General features: G+C 47.6%; 1 protein-coding gene and 1 long non-coding RNA gene across 4 annotated transcripts; one reads left to right on the top strand and one right to left on the bottom strand.

Moving 5' to 3' along the window:
- The first annotated feature begins 226 nt into the window (after positions 1–226).
- Positions 227–12,115, top strand: LOC138243106 (macrophage mannose receptor 1-like). Of its 2 annotated transcripts, XM_069198616.1 has the most exons (8): positions 227–365; positions 865–944; positions 1,122–1,176; positions 8,710–9,087; positions 9,549–9,899; positions 10,452–10,540; positions 11,843–11,945; positions 12,027–12,115. In XM_069198616.1, exons 3-8 carry the CDS (start codon positions 1,140–1,142, stop codon positions 12,050–12,052), a joined length of 984 nt encoding a protein of 327 aa, XP_069054717.1. In that variant the 5' UTR covers positions 227–365; positions 865–944; positions 1,122–1,139; the 3' UTR covers positions 12,053–12,115. The 2 variants fall into 2 exon arrangements, with proteins under 2 accessions (XP_069054717.1, XP_069054716.1); XM_069198615.1 differs by lacking the exon at positions 12,027–12,115 and having other exon boundaries at positions 11,843–12,010.
- Positions 12,116–12,166: 51 nt separating this feature from the next.
- LOC138243107 (uncharacterized) lies at positions 12,167–18,740 on the bottom strand. 2 transcript variants are annotated; one of them, XR_011191962.1, is made up of 4 exons: positions 18,454–18,740; positions 16,299–16,570; positions 15,533–15,803; positions 12,167–15,127 (listed from the first exon to the last, which is right to left on the bottom strand). It is a non-coding gene; the product is annotated as an uncharacterized lncRNA (long non-coding RNA). The 2 variants fall into 2 exon arrangements; XR_011191961.1 differs by lacking the exon at positions 18,454–18,740 and having other exon boundaries at positions 16,299–16,661.
- Positions 18,741–20,120: the final 1,380 nt, after the last annotated feature.

Here is a 20,120-nt window from a genome sequence, read left to right as displayed (position 1 = left end):
AACAAGCGCCGCCGCACGAGTTAACACACCTGCAATTGCTCTACCGTGCGGCACGCCGGGTTATTTATACCATTCGTACCTGATTCCCGTTGCTCGGTATTGAGTTCTCTACTTGTTGCTCAGCCTAGCGTTCTCACCCCTCTTTTGCCTTCCTGGAATTCTGCCTGCACCTTTTGCCTTCGGACTTCGGATCTCGTCTCGCCCTTTGGATTGTTTGCTATCATTGCCTGTTTTGGATTTGGCCCTGTAGCTCTCTTATCGACTACGATTCTGTCTCACGTTTTGGATTGTTCGCCACCAGTGCCTTTACCGGATCTCGACTTACCTTCGCCTTCGGACTACGGCTCAGCTCCTGGATTTGCTCGGTACGTTTACTTACCTCCCTGCGACTCCTGCATCTGCATCGGATCCTTTTCACCTCTACAGAACATCGTTACAGCCTTAAGTGAAACTGTACCGGTCAAGCGATGTTGACCCAGGGAGAACCTGATGAGAAAGATGAAAAACGATCAGCTTCTCCTTTATTTTCATGACATCACCTTGCTTTAAGTAACTGCTTATCCAGTTAAAAACAAATCGGTGTCTCTGTGGCTCAGGCTCTGTGCCTGTGGCTGGAAGGGTTTGCCGGTTCAAGTCCCGCGGCTGGCAGAGGAATCCTACTCTGTTGGGCCCCTGAGCAAGACCCTGAACCCCAGCTGCTCCAAGGGTGTCGTATAAATGGCTGACCCTGCGCTCTGACCCCCAGCTTCTCTCTCCCTGCCTGTGTGTCACATGGAGAGCAAGCTGGGGTCTGTGAAAAGACAAATTCCTAATGCAAGAAATTGAATATGGCTAATAAAAGTGATCTGATCTTACCAATTCAAGGCCACAGGACCTATTCTGGCAAGCAAAGGGCACTAGGCGGGCTACACTCTGGACAGGACGCCACTCCATCCCAGGTCTTGGTAAATTGATCATGTATTATGTCTTTATTATATTATATTATATAGTATGTGTTGTGTTTGTCCGGCAAAGCCAAGTTCCCATCTGGGCCACTAAAGTCTGGAACCTAATTGGAAACTACATCTAAATGAAAATCGAAGAAATCTGAAAGGACCTCTTAAGTGTTTCTCTGATTGCAGATTCACCGACCCACAGTGATGGCTAAGAAGATATGCCTCACCTTAATCGTCTCAGGTTAGTGAGTCCTTTTTTCATTTGTGTGGACTAACCCTGAACCTCTGTTTGGAAAGATGATGTTGCTTTACTGCACAGTATTCAAGTTCAAGTTCAAGTTCATTGTCACTATACTCATATACAGGTATATGGTATAACGAAATGCTATTTAGCTAGCTCTCTGACGATACGTAGTACAAAAAAACAATGCAGTGTGCAAAAACAACAACAGGCAGTGTGCAAAACAACAAAAGGTAACGGGTAATGTGCAAAACAACATCAGATGTACAAAAACATGCATCAACAGAATGAAATAAAAGGATAGAAATTATGGGGAGTGAGCTTTTTGACATGTAAGGTAGAGGTAGATTTCAATGTGTGTTTGAGTTTTTGGTAAGAAAGAAGGCACTGTGAGGTTCAGATCATAGGTGAGAGGTGAGGTGAGAGTGAGAGAGGCTGGGAGTTTAATAGTTTGATAGTGCAGGGGTAAAAACTGATTCTGAGTCTGGTAGCCTGGGGCCAAATGCTCCGGTACAGTTTTCCAGATGGTAGAGGGTCAAACAGTCTGTAGCTGGGGTCTGTGGTGGTCTTTAATGATGCTTAGAGCTTTCCTCAAGCACCATCTGTCATCAATGTCCTGTATAGATGGGAGGGCAGCCCCAGTATGTGAACAGAACTGGGTCACCAGCTCTCTGTAACTATCTGAAACACAACGATGGCTACTTATCGACAGATACTTTATTGATCCCGTGAGGGGAAATTGCAGTGCGACAGCAGCACAGTCATCACAGCAACAGTGTAATGAAATGATACAACAATACAAAAACACAATCCAATCAGTCCAGTCAGTGAGAAGTGCGCTAAGAAGAGTCGCTCACAGTCCAGAATATACAAAGAGCAAGCCGGAACAGTACACAAAAAAGTTGTATTGCACAATATAAATATATTGTCCCTGGCATGTATTGCACAAAAAACAGTTGTAAACGGGGAAAAAAAAAACTGAGGGAAGCAGAGAGTTTACTGTTTAGTCCAAAACCAGGTCAGTGTCAGTGCTGCTCCTGCCCAGACACACAGTGGATGAGTGGTACAGTCTGATGGCAGAAGGCACGAATGACCACCTGTAGCACCCCCTGTCCCACCGCGGGTGAATCAGCCTGTCGCTGAATGTGCTCTTCATTCTCCCAAGCATGTCTTAGAGGGAAAAATGGGAGATGTCCATGATGGCCTGTAAGGTTTTTCCTGGGGCGCACGATCAACCTTTTCGGAGTTCTCCAGTAAAGAGGCAAAGAAATATGTGTGCAGCTTCATTCAAATACACCGTTTGCTCCTGCCTACTTGTTAATTTTATTTAGAATTGGTCACAAATTTATATAGTGTCATAGGGAAAAAAAAAACAGTGAACAGTTATAGACAATTTGCCAAGGTTAATTTATGGCTGGTTTTAAAAAAATGATTATATACAGTATATGTATTGTAATCTCCTCATGTGGGCTTTTTCTCTCCTTTCCAATATGGACCGGCAGAGATGGAAGATGAAAAGACCTCTGAACTTCGGTGTTGAAAGGGCTGGAGCTTACAATCAGTCCCAATACAGTCAGTCCAGGCGGTCTGTGTCCCCGGTCCAGTTAGTCCAGGCGGTCTGTGACCTCTGGTCCAGTCAGTCAAGGAGGTCCGTGACCCCGGTCCAGTTAGTCCAGGGATCTGTGACTCTGGTCCAGTTAGTTCAGGGGTCTGTGTCCCCGGTCCAGTCAGTCCAGGGGTCTGTGTCTCTGTTCCAGTTAGTCTAGGAGTCTGTGTCTCTGGTCCAGTCAGTCCAGGGGTCTGTGACTCTGGTCCAGTCAGTCCAGGGGTCTGTGCCACCAGTCCAGTTAGTCCAGGGCTCTATGACTCTGGTCCAGTCAGTGCAGGGCTCTCTGATCCTGACCCAGGGAGAGCTCAGGTCTAGTAAATGTTACAGGTCACCCTGAATCGCCAGTTTTATTGATGTTTGCTCCCAATGATCCCTTAGTTACTTTATTGAACAGACCACCTGTTTAATCGATCATAGTCCAGGTGATCCAGGCCTTTATTAATTGATCAAAGCACTGTTATTTACTCCTGGTCCTGGAGTGTGACAGGTAAATTTATGAGTGAGAGCCTTATAACAGTGCCAATCGAGTCTAATTGCATTTAGAGTGTATTCAAACCATTAAGAGTCCAGGAAAGGACATCAATATGCAGGACAATATTATTTGCAGGCTCCCTTTAAAACCCACTGGGAAAGGTTCAAGATGCTTCTAAATCTGGAGGTCTCAGTCCTGGTCCAAATCCAGGTATTAAGAGCCTAGGATGGAATAAAGATTAAAAGATACAAAAGCCCTCCAGGCTCAGAAATCAAATCAAATCAAATCAAAGTTTATTTATCAGATGCACAACAAAATGGCATGCAGCAGCAGTAGTTGCTGGCAATGAATTGTCTTTTTCTGCGAGCTCACAAAAACCACAAGAATCACAAAATTCACAAAATCACAAAATTGAGGTTACATTTTTTTAAATGGAATAAAACTCAATATGAGTAGAGCTGCTATGTGTCCATGGTGTATGCAATATATACAAGTAGTGCAGTTATGCTGAATATAGTGAAAACTGTGCGTCCATGTAGCCATTACAGGTGATTTGCTAAAGGAGCTGCAGGTTGGCTATTTAGCAGTCTAAAGTCTCAACAGTGAATAACAGTCTTATAGTCTCAAAAGTGAATATCAGAGCTCTGGGGCCAGGATTGGCCCTTCATTCCATGTTATCTTCATATTTCCACGGCCTTTCCTTTACTTATGTGCTTTGTGAGGAGACTGTTCAAGACTTTTTTCTGTTGGGGACACAGTCTCTTTCTGCAGGATCAAGATGGCTAAAGTCTCATAAGCACTTGGCTCACCAATGACTGGAGTGGTTGCACCCTGGATTCAGTTCTGCTGTCTGCTGTCTGGAGTTGGTATGTGCCTCCAGTTCATGTGTGTTTCTTATAGGTTTGCCCCGGTTTCTTCCCATAGTCCAAAGCCATGCTGGTGGGTTAATTGGGTTCTGGGAAAATTGGCCCTGGTGTGAGTGTGGGCATATCTGTGCCCTGCAATAGGCTGGTGTCCCTGTGTTAACATAGTCATTCATCTGTCCTGCCTTGTGCCTGTGGCTTATGGCTCGCTCACATTGTTTCGCGGATGCAAACGACGCATCAGCATAAACACCTGTCTTTTCCCCGAGTATCCTCCCTGAGTTTTGCATTGAAAGTTTGTTTTTCCTGCCGGCACGCCAGAACCCCACACTTAGACATGATCTGTCAGGTGTTTTTGGTTTAAATCATTTGAATTTCATTTGCTGCCCGCTTCTCGGCCTCCGCTAATCCCGCTGTATCACCTGCGATCGTCTGCAGTCTGGACTGGTCCGCTCATCTGGATCTGAGCAAAGTACAGAAATGACCAGGGGGCCGATTGCTCATCCAAGAACCTGTGGCCACCAGCCTACCAACTCGGAGGTTGTACCTCCTTAGATAGATAGATACTTTATTGATCCCGTGAGGGAAAGTGCAGCGCAACAGCAGCTTTACACAGACAACACAGCCACAGTGTAACGAATGATACAATAATAATAAAAATAATAATACAATACATACAATACAATCAGTACAGTGAGGGGTGCACTAAAAGAGTTACTCACAGTCCGGACACACAAAGAACAAACTAGAACAGAACAGTACGCAGAAAAATCGTAGCACACATATGAAAATAAATATAGATCTAAATATAGATATAAATATAAATGTATTGCACGGGTCCCTGGCATATATTGCACAAAAAACGGTTGTAAACGGGAAAAGAAAAGAAGAGGACAGATGTAGCAGTAGATGTGTAGATGCGTTCAGTCCAGAAACAGGTCACTGTCAATGTTGCCTCTGCCCAGATGCAAGGTGGATGCGTTGTACAGTCTTATGGCAGAAGGCAAGAATGACCTCCTGTAGCGCTCCCTGTCGCACCGTGGATGAATCAGTCTATTGCTGAACATGCTCTTCATTTCTACAAGCCTGTCATAGAGGGGATGGGAGATGTTGTCCATGATGGCTTCTAGTTTGGACACCATTCTCCTCTCAGCTACTACCTCCAAGGGGTCCAGGTCAGACCCAATGACAGAGCTTGCTCTCCTGATGAGCTTGTTCTGCCTTTTAGAATCCACAGCTCTAATCCCAGGGCCCAAGCATACCACTGCGTAGAAAATGGCGCTCGCCACCACCGACTGATAGAACAAATGTAGCATCTTACTACATACATTGAAGGACCTGAGCCTCCTCAAGAAGTAAAGCCGGCTCTGTCCCTTCTTATAGATGGCCTCGATGTTCTTAGACCATTCCAGTCTATCGTCGATGTGCACTCCCAGGTACTTGTACGAGTCCACCATCTCCACGCCACTCCCATGGATGTAGATAGGAGTAGGTTTGACCTTTTTCCTCCTGAAATCTACCACCAGTTCCTTTGTCTTTGTTACATTTAGTTCCAAGTGGTTCAACCTGAAGTTCAAAGTCCGAAGTATAGAGAGTGAAGAGGAATGGAGAAAGAACTGTCCCTTGAGGTGCCCCTGTGTTACTCACCACCTGTTCAGACACACAGTTCTGAAGTATCACAGACTGTGGTCTGCCTGTCAGGTAGTCAGTGATCCACAAGGTCATGGAGGCATCGACTTGCATATCCTCCAGCTTCCTCCTTAGAAGTAAGGGCTGGATGGTATTGAAGGCACTGGAGAAGTCTAAAAACATGATCCTTACAGTGTTGCCAGCCCTGTCCAGGTGTGAGTAGGCCTTTTGCAGCATGTAGATGATCGCATCCCCCACACCAACACTGGGCTGGTAGGTAAACTGTAGGGTGTCCAGTGATGAGCTTACCAAGGGGTCTCAGGTGGGATAAGACCAACCTCTCCAGTGTCTTCATGACGTGAGAAGTCAGTTCAACTGGTCTGTAGTTGTTGAGGACAGAGGGGTGCTCTTTCTTTGGTACCGGGACCAGGCATGTCTTCCAGAGCACCGGGACACTCTCCAAGCGCAGGGTCAGGTTGAATAGTCGCTGGAGCACTCCGCTCAGCTGATCAACACAGGCCCTCAGAACTCTGGGACAGATGTTATCTGGCCCTGTGGCCTTACCCTGGTGCAGCCTCTTCAGCTCCTTCTTCACCTGGTCAGCTGTGATGGTCAGCCTGGCCTGGGGGATGGTGCTCATAGGGCTTTCAGTGCTGCAGGTGTTAATGGCGGAGGTGTTGGAGTGGCAGCTGTGGGGGATGGGTGGGTGAGTAGCTGTCGGGGGTTGTAGCTGTAGGCGGCCATGTTTGTGGGGGGATGGAGGAGGTGTTGGGCAGTCGCACCTGTGAAGGGTTAGGGAGCGTGTGGCTGTGGGGGGATGGGTGTTGAGCCACAGAGGACCCTGGATCAAACCTGTTAAAGAACTGGTTCAACTCGTTGGCCATCTCCAGGTTCCCCTCTGTTGCACCCCCAGCCTGTTTGAAGCCAGTGATCTCTCTCATGCTGATCCATACATCCCTTACCCTATTCCTTTGCAGCTTGTCCTCTACCTTCCTCCTGTAGGCGTCCTTGCTCTCTCTTAACTTCTGCTTTAGCTCCCTCTGTACACGCTTGACCTCTTCCTTATCCCCCCTCCTAAAGGCTCTCTTCTTGTCATTCAGAAGAGCCTTCAAGTCGCTGGTGATCCAGGGTTTGTTATTGGAAAAGCAGTGTACGTCTTTGGTGGGGATGGTGTTGTCTACGGAGAAGTTAATGTAGTCAGTGACACAGTCCACCATGCTGTCTATGTCGTCCCCATGTGGTTCGCACAGCACATCCCAGTCGGTGGCCTCCAAAGCACCACGTAGATCCTCCATAGCCTCTTGAGACCATCTCCTCACAGTCCTCATGGTTGCAGGTTGACGCTGGACAATAGGCTTGTATAGTGGTGTAAGCAAGACAAGGTTGTGATCTGATCTGCCAAGGGGGGGAAGGGCTGTGGAACTATATGCATCCTTAGCATTGGCATATAATAAGTCCAGTTTTTTGTTTTCTCTGGTCGGGCACTTAACAAATTGGTGGAAAGTAGGCAAAGTGGTGGAAATAGATACGTGGTTAAAGTCCCCTGAAATAGCTATAAAAGCGCTAGGGTGCTTTGTTTGTAGACTGGCTGTGACTGTGTTTATGACGTCACACGCTACCTCTGCGTTTGCCGTAGGTGGAATGTAAACAACAACAAAGATGGCGCATGTAAACTCCCGCGGTGTCCGGGTTACAGACGCACTCCTTAAAATGAGTATGTCCACCATCTGTTGTTGACAAGCACCGCGAGCCCCCCTCCTTTCCTCTTACCACTCTCGGTGTTTCTGTCCGCCCGCACCGTCTGAAAGCCGCCGATGGTAACGTTCGAGTCCGGAATAAGTTCCTGCAGCCACGTCTCGGTGAAACACATGATACTGCATTCACGATACTCCCTCTGGCTTCTCACCAATGCTCCCAGTTCGTCCATCTTGTTCACTAAGGACCGCACATTTCCCATGATGATCGAAGGAAGGTAGGGTTTAAATCTCCTTCTCTTCGCATTTTGCGTCGCACCTGCCCCACAGCCTCGGCTTCTCCTCCTCAGCTCCTCCGGTACCAATGGCTTCTCTCCAGTGAGTAGAGCCGGACGCGCTAGCGCGATCAGCTGGTCATGCGTGTAGACAATGCCTCTGTAGCTATCGGCATTGCAACCCGATAGAAACAGAGGTCCGAGTATCAGAAAAAACAAGAAAAAGCATGTCAGCTTTCTAGTATCCATCATGTTGTGATCGCAAATCTAGTTGCCGGCAAAGGTATGAAGAAAAAACACTAACACACTAGCATTAACTAACTGAAAGAAACAAAAAGACAACAAAAAGACACAGACCTGCTGTAGCAGGCTGCCACTAACACGGCGCCATCTTAGACTGATTATCATCTGGTCTTGTTGATGCCGTTGCTTTTTGCCAATTAATCGTTCCGCCTGACTTTGATATCAGCGGTGCTCTTGATTATATGATATTCCATCCTCCCACCTGTTCCACCTCATGCAGTTCAGGGTGGTGGGACAGCCAGAGCTTATTCCAGTAAACAGCAGGCACAAGGAGTGGTACTCCATCACACTGGCACTAACTCTCCCAGACGTCAGTGAACATACCAGCATGCCTTTCGACTGGGGAGCAGACTGGAGCACCCTAGAGGAAACCCAGCGTGAGCACAGTGTCGAATATACAAACCAGACCAGAAGCAGAGCTGAACCTAGCGTCCCAACGCTGAGAAACTGCAGTCCTAAAGCCCCTGTGCCACTTCACAGTGCATTGGCAGACCCATTTGAAATCCTCCCCCAGGGAAGACAAAACCACTCAAAACGACAGCCACAAATGTCGGGTTGAGAAGTGCCGGGCCATTCCCCGACCGGATTTGCTTCTCCGACGCTTTGGCACGTCGTGCGCAGGCTTGGCCAGGCATCGCGAGCTGGTCACCCCTGCTCCTAAGCCTCAACCCTGCCTCCTGTGTTTCAGGCCTCTGGGGGTTGGTCTCACCTCACCGCTACCACTTCGTGAGCAAGCGCAGGACGTGGGCGGGGGCTCGGGCGTACTGCAGGGGCCAGTACACGGACATGGCTACCGTGAGTGGGCCAGCCGACCTGGAGCAGCTCCTTGCCACCACCGAGCCGGTCACGGGCTGCGCCTGGACCGGCCTGTACTATGTCTGGGACCTGTGGCAGTGGTCCCTCGGGGGGGGCTACCTCTACGGCGTGGGGAGGTCTGCTTTTACCAGCTGGCGTGCGGGAGAACCAAACAACTACGGCGGCAAGGAGAACTGCGTGGCGATGGTCGGCGGCGGGTTGTGGGCAGATCGCCCTTGCAGTTTCACGAGCTATTCCGTTTGCTATCAAGGTAAATGGCCCCTGAGTCTTTTACGGCCTTTTACGGTCTTTCTCACGCGACTACTGCATGTGAAGGTGGTGGAGGGAGGGGGGGGCTTGGGAGTACGAGTAATTCCTCCTTATGAAATTCCCCATTGTTCTCGGAATTGAATCCTTTGAGTGGCTCTTGGGCTGATGGGATGGCGGCACCGGGGCCCTGGGTTCAAATCCTGGGGTGGCGAGGTGGAGTTTGCATGTTCTCCCCTTGTGCGTGGGGGTTTCCTCCAGGTGCTCCAGTGTCCTCCCACAGTCCAAAGACGCTCTGGTGAGTGAATTGGCTGCTGGGAATGTTTGGCCCTGGTGTGACTGTATGCGGTGCTTGTGCGTCCGTGCAGTGGACTGGCGTCCCATCCAGGTGGTATCCTGCCTGTTGCTTGCCGAGGCTGCTCCGCGACCCTCAACCCGACTACTGACTGGGGTTCACTTCTTCAGGGGGGGAAGGCGCAGCCGATCAATACTTCCTGGTGGCTGAGGCCAAGAACTGGACAGAAGCCCTGACGTTTTGCAGAGAACATTACACCGACCTGACCCGGGTGAGGAGCCAGAGCGAGAATGAGTTAGTAAGAGTTACGGCCGGAGGCAGGGAGGTCTGGATCGGACTGTTCACCGAGCCCTGGAAGTGGTCCGATGGGGACGTCTCCACTTTCCGCCCCTGGCAGGTGGGCGAGCCCAACAATTATGGCGGCATCGAGAGCTGTGGCGCCGTGAATCTTCAGGGGAGTGCGAGAGGCTCCTGGAATGACTATAATTGCAACACCACCTACGCTTTCTTCTGCTACAGTGGTAAGTTATCGCGGTGCCACTTCGACAGCCTTATGGGGGTAACCTTGCGGGGAACGTCGCCTTCACTTTGCTAGTCCACGACCGCTTGTCCAGTTCGCACTTGTGGTGGCCCAGAGTCGGTCCCAGGGTGCACTGGGTGCAGTGGTTAGCATTGCTGCCTCGTAGTGCCTGAGCTCTGGGTTCAGTATCTGGGCTGTTGTCTGCATGGAGTTTGAATGTTCTCCTTGTCTTTGCGTGGGTTTTCTCCTGCAGTACAAAGACATGCTGGTAGGTTTTGAATCGGCTCCTGGGAAAATGAGCTGTGGTGTGTGCCCTGTGACGGACTGGCATTACTGCCAGGGTTAACCCTGCCTTGCACCTGTTGCTTGCTGGGATAGACTCTGGAACCACCTTCAGAGCACCAGTCTTTTGTAATATTGTAAGTGATGTTTTGACGTCCTTGACCATATAACTGTCCCTCAGACCAGGCAGGGTGAATCACTTAATGCTACTTCAGAATGGGGTTTGCCTCTTTTTTTGTCTTCTATGCTGTTTTCATCCTTTCCTCCACAGGGAAGAGAGTGGTGCTGAGAGTAAGGATATTAATGGACTCGGAAGTGAATCCTAATGACCCAGATGTTAAAGAATGGCTTCTGGTCCAGGTATAGGAAATCGACTACTAGATTGTGTCAGTGTGCATAGGTGGCTTGCGATATTCCAGGCTCCTCGTAAAGAAGAAACTAAGCAAATCATACTGTTGGAGCTGCAGTAGACAAAAAAGATCATCCAGTCAATGCTATGCATAATGAGCCACACATTGCTTTGTTATACAGAAATCAGAAATACACTCAATCATAATGGTTGTCACACATTGCACGCAGTGGGTTCCTACCAATATGAATCATTATTGGGGATTTTCTTTGGTTAAAAAGCAGCATTTTAGGAATTCAGGAAACAATCAGATGAATATAAAGGGATAGTGTACTTATTATTGTAGTGTTACCTCACCAAAATCATTTGTGAAGAATGAGCCAGGGAGGCAGTTGCAAGGGTCAAGATAGGATGGAGGGAGGGGAGCAAGAGAAGATTAGCGCAGAGCTGTGGACAGACTGGGAGTATTTATAAACTGGGGAGTGGAAGTGATTAATAAACACAATACAAAACAAACAGAAGAAATTACTATTATCTTCCTTTTGGCATTTTGAATTAAGGGAGCATATGAATAGGCCCAAAAGTGCAGGGTAGAGTTATAGAGTTAATAAGGGCTTTAAACTAGAATATAAGAGAGAGAATACTGGAGATCATAGTTGCAGTTATATTGAAGCGCTGACCTTTCCCTTGCTGGCTTTGTTTATTTTATCATGCCTGCTCACGTTGGATTGCTCAAAGACCCTTCCGAGTAACCACAGCAACCGACGTGGCCACCTGTCAGTCACCTGGTTGCCGTGACAGTGCAATTGGGTGGAAGATCAGTTCCACCTGCTCACAGTCAGCCCTCCACTCGCTCAGTGTTAGGGAGTTCAGGTTTGAGCCTTGGTGTTCCTTAGTCAAGTTTTCCTTGATTCTTTGACCCCATTTCCCTCGACCTTGCTCTTGGATTGCCCTTGTGTTTGCTCCTTGGCGTCGAAGATTTCTCGCCTCGACCTCGTCTCTTAGCTGCTTCGCTTGGGTATCTATCGGCTCCGGGCTTTGCTTGCTTTCGACGTCACCTATCTGGCTGCCTCCCTGCTTCGTTCTGCAACTTTGAATCCCACTACGTCCCACGTTTTCCAGAGCGCTCACTCCAGCTGCCACCTCCCACTACAGACCACTATCACCCACCACAGGCGCTGTCTGCTGCTGCTTCCCTGTTTCGCCCGGCGATCGCGTCCTCCCTGCCGCGACAAGACCGCGGCTCTCGTTCAGGAAGACGTACCGGGCCCTGATTTCTGACCCGGGCTGCTGTGGTACTGTCCCCTCCACAGGTGACGAGAGAGCTGTCCAGGCACACCGAGCTGGGCAACACCAGCTTGCGCTGGGGCCAGGAGGACAATGGCGTGGTGTTCTCGAAAGACAAGGAGGAAGATGGTGAGATGCTTAAGCAGCACAGCCTTGGCGACGCGCATTCTGAACGCCAGGAACTTCATCGGTGATGTCTTTGCTCCACAGGGCAGTGCCACCCTATGGGAGACTGAGTGTCGGAGGATCAGTCTGCACAGGATTCCTCTGTGAAACACTGGCGACTGGCCACTGGCGACAGACCGACGTCTAAGAATAATGCAAGCTTCAAATACCGTAGCATTTATATTAAGGTTCAATATATATGGATATAGTATAATATTTTCTCTATGAGTGGTTCTCTGTTTAAACATCAAGGTCTGGTCTCAGTACAGTGAAAATGCATTGAGAGTTGTTTAATGAATATATATATATTATCACATTTAAATGTAGTAGTAGTATTCAGGTCCAAGGAAATACTTTTTGAGAATTGTTTGCTTTGGCAATCACTGGTGTATTTTTCCTCTCACATATGTTTGGAAGGGAACATTCGATCAGCCTTACTGGGCAACTTGACTTTCTGACCAGCTGCTGAAAAGTTGGATTTCAAAAGTTTTAAGGAGAATAAAAATGGTTGGTTAGTTGATGGTTGATGACATTGAAACCACAGATCAGAACAGGTGGACTTACAGTAAGTGGAATATGATTAAACGTCAGATTTTCAATTTTGACAGCTTAGAGACTAACAATAGACTAAACAGATTATGAACATCTATTCTACACAGGGGGACATAGTGGGATCTTTGTAAATTATTCCATGTATTATAAGTACATGTGTACAGAACAAACACTGAGCTCTAATAAGCTGAATTGTCTATTGGTATCATTAACTTTTCATATGTTCTTAAGTAATTTGATTTGTTATAAATAATAATAATTGCTTACACTTATATAGCACTTTTGTCGACTCTCCACTCAAAGCTCTTTACAGGTTAATGGGGATCCCCTCCACCCCCTTGTGAGCAGGGTGACAGTTGATCCACTGTGAGAGCGGAGGGAGTGTCTCCTTCTACTGCACGGACACCGGAATTCAGGGATTAAGCCGCACTTCCTTAGTGACCGTTGCTATGCACGACTTTCGTTTTTTTTTATTGCAACAGCAAAAATTTATACCGTACAAACAAGAGTACATATAACATATAACACCAATAACACCGTCAGGGGCTACATACTGTAATACAATTGCACTTGACCAAAAAAAAGACTAAACAAGGTAAAAAAAAGATAAGGTCCACACAACTCTCACATTCTTACATTTAGAAATACTGTATTGTAGATAACGCCCTCATGCCTATTTTAAACTTTTCAAACATGTGTCTCAGACCATTTCATTTAATCAATATAAGAAAGTGTAGTATTAATGATTTAAAAGGAACATACTTCAAGGAACTTCTTGAAGGAGACATACTGTATATATCTGTGCATACTCAGGGTTATAGTGCTACTTAATCACGCTGGAATGTATGGAATAAATAGCGGATTATAGTGACCATGCAGCTTGGTGTCGGTCACCAGAGTAATTAAACAGTAATTGCCTTTGCTCCTAACAAGGCTGTCAAGAAAGGATCGAGGCTGTCAGGGTTGTATAAATCTTGAATATACCTGCTCAATATCTGGAACTGCAGTCGACTTTCATGAGCGTAAGACATCATCCAAACTAGGTACTGTGTAATCATCGTGGTCGTAGCTCCTCTGTCATCCAATGGAAGCACAAGGCACCCGCGTTCAAGTCTTTTGTGAGATCATGTGCATGCATCCAGGATGGATAGTGGTGTACCCTGCTAGTCCAATAAGGGACACACACACACGGAAGAATATGCAGACTCCACCCCGACAGCACTCTGGGTCTGGAATTGAACCCGGGGCCTCTGCAGTATGAGGCAGCCAAGCAAAACCACTGAGCCACAGAGCTGTCCCCCAGGTACTCCATATATATCAAATAAGGAGTCTCAGAGGCTCCTTAACACAATTCTAGCTCCTTAACCTGAAGCACTGGACAATAATGAGACAGGCCAATTTCTATTAAATAAAATAAAAAGCAAACTTGAACTAAATCTCTTCCTACAAAGTGGATGTCCAAAAGCAAACAGAGTTTTAAAAAATGCATCACCATCTAGGACTACAACACCATGCTTTGACACCCCCAGGGTGGTAGAAACATTCACCACATAATTACTCTGTAATCAGACTTCCTGCGGTTTCAATGTGAAATATACATCTTTCAGCTCAAACGTGTTCATGCTCTGTGGTGTTGTCATTGGAAGCTTATTAATATTCGTGTCCAGCATTCATGTTCCATGCGCCTGAAGTGTGTTGCCATCTTAAACAGCTTAATAATAAAAATTAATAATAATCCCTTACATTTATATAGTGCTTTTCTGGACACTCCACTCAAAGCACTTTACAGGTTAATGGGGATCCCCTCCAGCCCCACCTGGATGATGCTCCAGTCCGCTCAGCACACAGCAGCTCTCAGTGGGAAGGAGAGCAGAGGGATGAAGCCAGTTCAGAGATGGGGATAATTAGGAGGCTGTGACTGGTAAAGACCAGGGGGGGATTAGACCAGGACACTGGGGAAACACCCCTACTCTTTTCGAGAAACACCCTGGGATTGTTGATGACCACAGAGAGTCAGGACCTCGGTTTTACGTCTCATCCGAAGGACGGCGCCTGTTTACAGTCTAGTGTCCCCATCACTATACTGGGGCATTAGGACCCACACAGACTGCAGGGTGAGCGCCCCCCTGCTGACCACACTAACACCTCTCCCAGCAGTACCTCAGCTTTCCCAGGAGGTCTCCCATCCAAGTACTGACCAGTTGCGAGTTGCAGGGTGATATGGCTACTGGCTATCCAAACTGCGTACTTTAAAAATCTTAAAATCTTTTTTAAAAATCTGCGGCCGGCAGAGGAATCCTACTCCTTTGGGCCCCTGAGCAAGGCCCTTAACCCCAACTGCTCCAGGGGTGCTGTACAATGGCTGACCCTGCACTCTGACCCCCAGCTTCTCTCCCTGTCTGTGTGTCTCATGGAGAGCAAGCTGGGGTCTGTGAAAAGACTTTGTGAAGACAGTGGTAAAAATGGCACATAGCACAGCTTCTTCTGGTGCAAGATGACTACAGCCCCTGCTGCCATCACACACAGAAGTGCCAGAATCACCCTGACATGCAGTCTGGAATCCAGGTGGTTAGAGTTCAGACATGCGGCATAATCTGTTATAGAGACAAGAAAAGTTTCAGACGTTACCTGCTGCATAACAAAAATAATGTGACTCTGTTATCACCCTAGTGTGTGATACAGTATAATACACACTGATCTGCTCCAGACTCACCTGTGTGTGATACAGTATAATACACACTGATCTGCTCCTGTATCACCCCTGTATGTGATACAGTATAATACACACTGATCTGCTCCAGACTCACCCCAGTGTGTGATACAGTATAATACACACTGATCTGCTCCAGACTCACCCGTGTGTGATATAGTATAATACACACTGATCTGCTCCTGTATCACCCCTGTATGTGATACAGTATAATACACACTGATCTGCTCCAGACTCACCCCCGTGTGTGATATAGTATAACACACACTGATCTGCTCCAGACACTTACCCCAGCTCAGCGTGACGCTGTGGTTGGAGCTGTGATGAGTGACAGTACAGCTGTATTCCTCGATCTTACTCTCTCAGATCTCCACACTCTTCCTCAGCTGTCTCCATTGGGTCTGAGCCCACTGGACCACACGTCCTCTCCCTCGGTCTCTCCAGGCCTGGACAAACTGACCTCTATGACTCTAGGACTGAAGCCCCAGTGACCAGACAGGACAGGGAACAGCTCTGTGTGTTTCCCAGATGCTCGGAAGAGACAAACACCTGAGGAGAGACTGAGAGGGAGACCAGAAGCAATGTTAACACACTGAGAATTAGTGTGGACACTGTGCAAGGTGAGGCAACATCGCTGCACAGACAAAATATTGTGTGGCTCCTTTCTGCAAACCTTTACAACCAAAACATGTCAGTATTAGACAATTATACAAATCAAACACATTTTCTCTTTGTCTGTTCCTCAGGCTAAGAAAGGAGATCACAGTAGAACTGGAGCACTGCAGACACGTCCTATTCACACAGGATCACACAAGCTTCACATTCACACAGACACAGACACACACTCACACACGAGCCAATTTCCCATAAGCCAATTTACCCACCAGCAAGTGGGAGGAAACCCACACAAACATGAGGTGAACATGCAAACTCCACACAGACAGCACCCCAGAAACTGCACTGTGCCACCCACTCCTCTGCACATGGGGGAACTTCTTGTGTAGAGCTTCTAGGTGCATTTGTCTCATATTGTATCTGATATCTCTCTGTCTCACCTTTGTGTGGTTTTTGTGTTTCTTTCTGTACTGCAGGAATCTCTTCAGTGTTTCCATACAGTCAGTCTCCAGGAAGAATCTGGTATACTGGTTTTTAATCTTGTTCTGGTTCCAGTCCCTTTGAGTGCCCTCTGCCTCCAGGGAACTTGCTCTCCAGGTCATGTTGTCCACCTCAAAGGACAGGAAGTCTTGTCCATTGAAGCTGTAGTGATCAAACAGAGCCACACTCCCATCATCCTCCAGTCTACAGCCTTGCCACCTCTGGAGCGCATCTGGAGAGAGAGACCGAGGACACTGACACAGACAGAGAGACCAGGGACAGTGACACACACAGAGAGACCAAGGACAGTGACACACACACACAGAGACTGGGGACAGTGACACACATAGAGAGACCGGGGACACTGACACACACAAAGAGACCGGGGACAGTGACATCCATTTTCTAACAGCTGTATCCAGTCCAGGGTCACAGGGGGGAGCTGGAGTCTATCCCAGCAAGCAACAGGCACAAGGCAGGGTTCACCCTGGACAGGACACCAGTCCATCACAGGACATACACACACACACCCTGGACAGGACACCAGTCCATCACAGGACACACACACTCACACACCCTGGACAGGACACCAGTCCATCACAGGACACACACACTCACACACCCTGGACAGGACACCAGTCCATCACAGGACACACACACACACACTCACACACACACCCTGGACAGGACCCCAGTCCATCACAGGACACACACACACACACACACACACACACACACACACACACACACACACACACACACCTGGACAGGACACCAGTCCATCACAGGACACACACACTCACACACCCTGGACAGGACACCAGTCCATCACAGGACACACACATACACACACCCTGGACAGGGCACCAGTCCATCACAGGACACACACACACCCTGGACGGGGCACCAGTCCATCACAGGACATACACACACACCCTAGACAGGGCACCAGTCCATCACAGGACACACACACTCACACACCCTGGACAGGACACCAGTCCATCACAGGACATACACACACACCCTAGACAAGGCACCAGTCCATCACAGGACACACACACTCACACACCCTGGACAGGGCACCAGTCCATCACAGGACACACACACACCCTGGACGGGGCACCAGTCCATCACAGGACATACACACACACCCTAGACAGGGCACCAGTCCATCACAGGACACACACATACACACACACACCCTGGACAGGGCACCAGTCCATCACAGGACACACACATACACACACACACCCTGGACAGGGCACCAGTCCATCACAGGACACACACACACCCTGGACGGAGCACCAGTCCATCACAGGACACACACATATACACACACACCAAGAAGTCAATTAACCCCCCAGCCTGTCTCTGGACTGGGAGGAAACTGGAGCACCAGGAGGAAACCCCCACAAACACAGTTCAGAACTCCACACAGACAGCACCCCAGGTTCTGAACTGATCCCAGGGCAGGAAAAACAACCACTGAGCCTCCCCCAGACATCTATACCTTTTATTTGTACGGAAAGTATTATATATAGAGACATGTAAATATCACTTCTCGAACCTGTTGTTTCCAGCTTCCTGTAAAGTCGTTTGGAAAGTTATTTATTTCTGATACGAAGTAGGAGTGAAACTCCGAAGTAATGAAGACAGAAGTCGGTTCAACGACAAAAGGAGTCAGGCGCCTCTGAAGTCCGCCTACGCGTCAGAAACTGGTGCGCGTTTATGCCCTGGGCCGTTGTCATTGTTTTATTCGGTTATGCAGTTTAAAATATTTTTAAGTTAAAGAGAGCTCTCTACTTCCGTCTCTGAACAGGTTTACGATGATGATACACGCGTTTCCTTGTTCTCTGACTGGCCATGCGGCGGCCATGTGACGAGGAAACGGGAGAGAGCAGGACGAAAATGAAAGAGAGAGAGAGACGGTGGAAATGTGACAGTTAAAATAAACTGCCAGAAGAGAATAACCGTCTCCGTCCCGTCCCTCTCCCTGCAGGCGGAGTGTTTAGTCACCGCCGACCTCTCGTACCCTACAGCAGTTAGTGAACAGGGCACTAGGTACTACTGAGCTTCCGTCCGGACTAAACCCGGAGAGGACGGCGGTTCACTCACCCGTGGGGCAGCCCGGACCCAGATTCCCGTCTCGGGTTTGACAGCCCGTCTCCTGCGGAGCCGGAGCGGACTGGCGACGCGTACACCGGCCAGGCAGCAGTTTAATCGGAGGTTGTAATCGTGGGGGGGGGAATTTAACATTACGAGAGTTTCTTCTGTTACATTTTTTTTTCTGTTAGGGAAATTCATATTACAGGATAATGTAAATTTACTATGTAAGACGTTTAAAGGTCGAGGAGAGGTTGGGAAAGCCCCTGAAACCCAGCGCTGGAAACGTTGTCCGTCTCCACTAGGTATAGAATGCACTCTTTACACGTCATTCACAGGCGTCACGTTACTCGGGCAACGGAGGTACGCTTATCCTCGGTGGGCAAGTTGATGTAATTCAGTAAAGCTGGAAAAGATACTCAGACACGTTAATTTATCACCTGCATATATTAACAAAGTTATTTTAGATGGACTTGCAGAACTATACTGTAGCTGCGTCGGCATGCGTAGGCTGCAAAGGAACAAGTAAAAGGTTATTCCATGCCTTCTTCAGTTGTTAGAAAGACAGGGCAGTATGCAAAGATAATTTTCTTTTTATCTTTGCTTACTGCAGTTTATCTTTGATGACAACATCAAAGACATTAAGGAATTCTTACAGCTAACAGCTCCACATCAACTTCCTTTTATAACTAACCTCATCAGATCTCTCAACTCCCAACTCTTCCAGTTTCTCACTTCAGAGAACGATAAAAAACTCAATCATCCTCTACAGAGAAAAACCATCAACATCCCTACCACCTCCACCAATCCTAACCTCGTTTTTACTATACCCTCTGACCTTTCCCTTTCACCCCTTTGCATCCTCAGCTAACATATTTTAATATTACAACACAATTACAATAGATTGTACAGTATTTACAGTTTAAAATTAAGGTAAATATGTCAAAATATCAAAATCCAACTGCACAGTGCTAACAAAACAATGCTTGTCAAGTTCTCAAACAAATCTGCATTGTATTTTTAAAATATTTCAGCAGAGGATGTGACGGGAGTATAAATGACGATTCGACGATCATTTTTCTTGGGTGAATATGGTTTTCTGGGGAGTTGCGATGTTGGGCATTATTGGACATTTTTGACACGTGTTGAACAATCGCATTTCCTACAAATATTAAAATGGCTGTGATTTAGCTGAGAAATCCAATCGACCTATGCGAAAACAATGTTTACATCGCAAAAGAAACCCGACCCTGGGTGGACTTGAACCACCAACCTTTTGGATAACAGCCGAACACGCTAACCGATTGTGCCACAGAGACTGACTGGTGGAGTATTTTCTCGAATCAAAAAAAAAATATCTTACCGTTCTTTTTGCCAGCCGGTAATATTTCTTCTGCACTGATAACCAAAAACTGAATTTCATGTTTCGCAAGCTGTGTGAATTTAATCAAAAACAAGTTTTCCAGAAAGGAAATGAACACATGCATTTAACGAAGTCAAGCCCTTTGTGATTGCCCAAAATGGTACGTTCTGTACTACAAGATAGGAAGAAATACACAGCTGGGATTTGAGCATAGGTTCTTTTGTTTAATTGAGAAGCGCTTTAACCAACTAAGCTACAGCGACAGGATGACTGTCACCTTTTACAGCTACTTGGACACACTGCTCTGAGACATCTG

Source organism: Lepisosteus oculatus, chromosome 14, assembly GCF_040954835.1.
Source record: "Lepisosteus oculatus isolate fLepOcu1 chromosome 14, fLepOcu1.hap2, whole genome shotgun sequence".
NCBI lineage: Eukaryota > Metazoa > Chordata > Actinopteri > Semionotiformes > Lepisosteidae > Lepisosteus > Lepisosteus oculatus.
This window is presented reverse-complemented; position numbering and strand designations above follow the sequence as displayed.

What these genes read in the sequence shown, in the direction of transcription:
- LOC138243106 (XM_069198615.1), top strand. Translation starts at nt 1,140, where the DNA reads ATGGCTAAGAAGATATGCCTCACCTTAATCGTCTCAG. An exon ending in CCTCACCTTAATCGTCTCAG is followed by an intron (nt 1,177 to 8,709) that starts GTTAGTGAGTCC and finishes CCTGTGTTTCAG; the next exon opens with GCCTCTGGGGGTTGGTCTCA. An exon ending in CTATTCCGTTTGCTATCAAG is followed by an intron (nt 9,088 to 9,548) that starts GTAAATGGCCCC and finishes TCACTTCTTCAG; the next exon opens with GGGGGGAAGGCGCAGCCGAT.